This window comes from Quercus lobata, chromosome 12 (assembly GCF_001633185.2).
Source record: "Quercus lobata isolate SW786 chromosome 12, ValleyOak3.0 Primary Assembly, whole genome shotgun sequence".
Classification (NCBI taxonomy): Eukaryota; Viridiplantae; Streptophyta; class Magnoliopsida; order Fagales; family Fagaceae; genus Quercus; species Quercus lobata.
This window is the reverse complement of record NC_044915.1, coordinates 13,687,851-13,690,729: the sequence shown is the minus strand read 5'-3', so window position 1 is coordinate 13,690,729 and position 2,879 is coordinate 13,687,851. Positions and strand designations below refer to the sequence as shown.

General features: G+C 35.7%; 1 protein-coding gene across 1 annotated transcript; it reads left to right on the top strand.

Annotated features, from left to right (window-relative positions):
* The first annotated feature begins 287 nt into the window (after nucleotides 1-287).
* On the top strand, nucleotides 288-1,154 carry LOC115971992 (protein GLUTAMINE DUMPER 5-like). Its single transcript, XM_031092122.1, has one exon. The coding sequence runs from the start codon at nucleotides 374-376 to the stop codon at nucleotides 920-922; it is 549 nt and encodes a 182-aa protein (XP_030947982.1). The 5' UTR covers nucleotides 288-373; the 3' UTR covers nucleotides 923-1,154.
* The last annotated feature ends 1,725 nt before the right edge of the window (nucleotides 1,155-2,879 follow it).

Sequence of the window (2,879 nt, the reverse complement as noted above, 5' to 3'; positions counted from 1 at the left end):
GTTCAATCAGAGGGTCACGATTAGTAGTTGTTGGGCCCACACCAACCACTGGTCCAATAATCCTGACCCTGGCCTCACCAACTCACCCCATAGGGACACTATCCGGATGCAGAGGATCAAGTTTAAAGGAATCCTGCTTACAACAACATAACACGTCCAATTCCGTGACCCCAATAAAAAGCAAAAGCAGAAACACAAAAAATATAAAATAAAAGTGTTTTATCTATTTATCTTTCTCTTCCCTCTCTTTTTTATTGAGCTATAAATACAACCCCTCACCGTCTCTCTTTTCTCAAACTCACATTCTTTGCTTTCTACACTTTCCTAAAACACCCCAAAACCAAAGAGAAACAGCTTTTTGAAAAGAAAAAAAATGAGAACCATTGCCAGAGTTAGCTCAACAACAACAGCAGAGACTTCAATAGTGTCACCAACACCATCCATGTCAGTGATGCAGACACAAGCACAGCGGTCTCCGTGGCACTCTCCGGTGCCATACCTCTTCGGAGGCCTTGCAGCGATGCTGGGTCTGATAGCGTTTGCGCTTTTGATCTTGGCTTGCTCTTATTGGAAGCTTGCAGGTCAATTGGATGAGAGGGAAGGAGGACAAGAGAGAGACTTGGAGAATGGTGATGAAAAAGAGGCAGGTGATTCTGAAAGCAAGGCAGTGAAGGTGTTCGAAGAGAGATTCTTGGTGATTATGGCTGGAGATGAGAAGCCAACTTTCTTGGCCACACCTATGTATTCCAAAGCTGCTTCTTTTGGTGATGGAGTTAACGTTAAGGGTGAGAAAAAAGATGGGGACAACAAGGCTGAGAATTGTGAGACAATGAAAAAGGAGTTGAGTGACCATGAACAAGCTACCACTGAAGAAACTAGAGAGTCCCCAGAGAACCAAGAAACCCAAGATCACAACCAGTGAGCGGCTTGGTTTCTTTGATTTTTGCCCACCGGAGCAAAGAGAGTTTTTTCATTTTCATTTCCTTTTTGAAGGTTTTGGAAAATTTTTCTTTTTTTTCTTTTTCTTTTTTGGTTGTAGTATTCGGAGATAGTAAATTTTGCTGAGATGAAATAGGAGATGAGATGACGGAGTTTGATCTTTCCAGTTAATTACAGTCAAATTTCTGAAAGAAATGATAGCTTCTTTTTCTTTACTTTCCCAATTTTTTGTGCTATTAACATAGTTTTACAGTTGGCCAGCTTGCTTTTTTGTCTGTGACAGTGTCTATTGGAAAAGAGGAGCCCAATTGATTTGTCTTTGGCTTTGTGTTTGTGTTTGTGTTTTGAAGCAAAGTAGGTAATTCATGTTCATTGCATACACCATTTTGTTCAAAACCAGTGAACCCACTGAATAAAAAAACATAGAGCAAAGCAAAACAAATCCCCTAGGAAAGGTTTATTCATTAATTATATTTAATTAGCATTATTCTCAGTTTCACTTACATAATAAACAACAAAAAGTATAGTTTGTGTGTGCCACATAAAACTATCCACTTCCATTCATGCCAAAGATACATATGTACTTAACCATATAAAACCACTTCTATTGGATTTGGGGTCTCAATAAATATATTAAGAGAATAAAGCAAAGAAAATCTGAAAATGACATTAGGACATATTCTTATATATAATAATAAGCCACACAATGTGTACATATTTCATATATGATATGTCCCTTTGCTCAACAAGCTACCAGGAAATTTACCAGTGACTCATAAAACTAAGTGGGAATATTAGTCATAAGGGCATTGAAGTTGGGACACGAGAAAGAACAGAGATTGAGGTTACCAACTCAGCATTTGCCAGTTTTTTCTTTCTTCTTTTTTCTTTCTCGCGATGCAAGTAGTAGCTAAGAGAGAGACTGGACAGGTTTTTATTAAATGTTTGGTTGAAATTAGATAGCTTTTTTGGAAGGCAAACGTGTACACTATGCCAGCTGGCTACTCTCATCGTGTTAGCGGCGACGAGAAGCCGCGTTCCTCTCTTTACCAAAAACAAATTACATTTGCATTTAATGAGGAAGCTTTGACATCAAATGTACACGTCGGTATTAGGTGATGAAGTTTGAGAGATTAATAAGATTACTATGGAATTACGTGACTCCACGTACTCTCATACTATCCACACCCAAAAAAAAAAAAAAAACGTCTAGATCACTCGTTATAAGGTAACTATGACACGTGATAAGTGATGATTATTTTGATTACATACCTTTTGTTATAAATTTTATTGTACAACATATAGAAACATGTGTAGGCAAGTGTATGTTTATAAAAGAACAACATATTATGTCTATGCGTAATATAATACATGATGACAAGGTTTTGTTATGCTGATATTTGTATTATGAAAATGAATTTGAATTGTTTCAAATTTTGCAGTGGTGGTGGGCAGGCAACAATGACAAGAGAACATAGTGTTGTGCTTGTGCATTTGACATCCTTACAGAAAATGCATTTCACATGTTTCTATATGTTGGAATATTTTAATATTAATGTGTTATTTTAATAAATTAATTAATATTAAAGCATTTGACAATGCCCTTCTCATCCATTTTCGGCTCCAAAATTCCCTACAAGCTTAGCCCATTATAATTTCAAAGAACCTTATAATCAAATTGTATATAATTTGGTATTTTTAACAGAAATGTCCAAGTTCAATTAATCCCACCTCCTTCCCTTTAAAAAAAAAATTAAAAAATTAATCCCTCCTTACCACTTCAAGATGAATAATAAAAAACACTTAGTCCATTATAATTTGATAGACCAAAAATATGTTACTGTGTAATATGCCATTTTTTTATCCGATATTTAAGTCTTTTTTAGCTGATTGGATCAGATATATAAGTGGCAATATAAAAAATATATGAAAGGAGTTCA

What these genes read in the sequence shown, in the direction of transcription:
- LOC115971992 (XM_031092122.1), top strand. Translation starts at nt 374, where the DNA reads ATGAGAACCATTGCCAGAGTTAGCTCAACAACAACAGCAGAGACTTCA.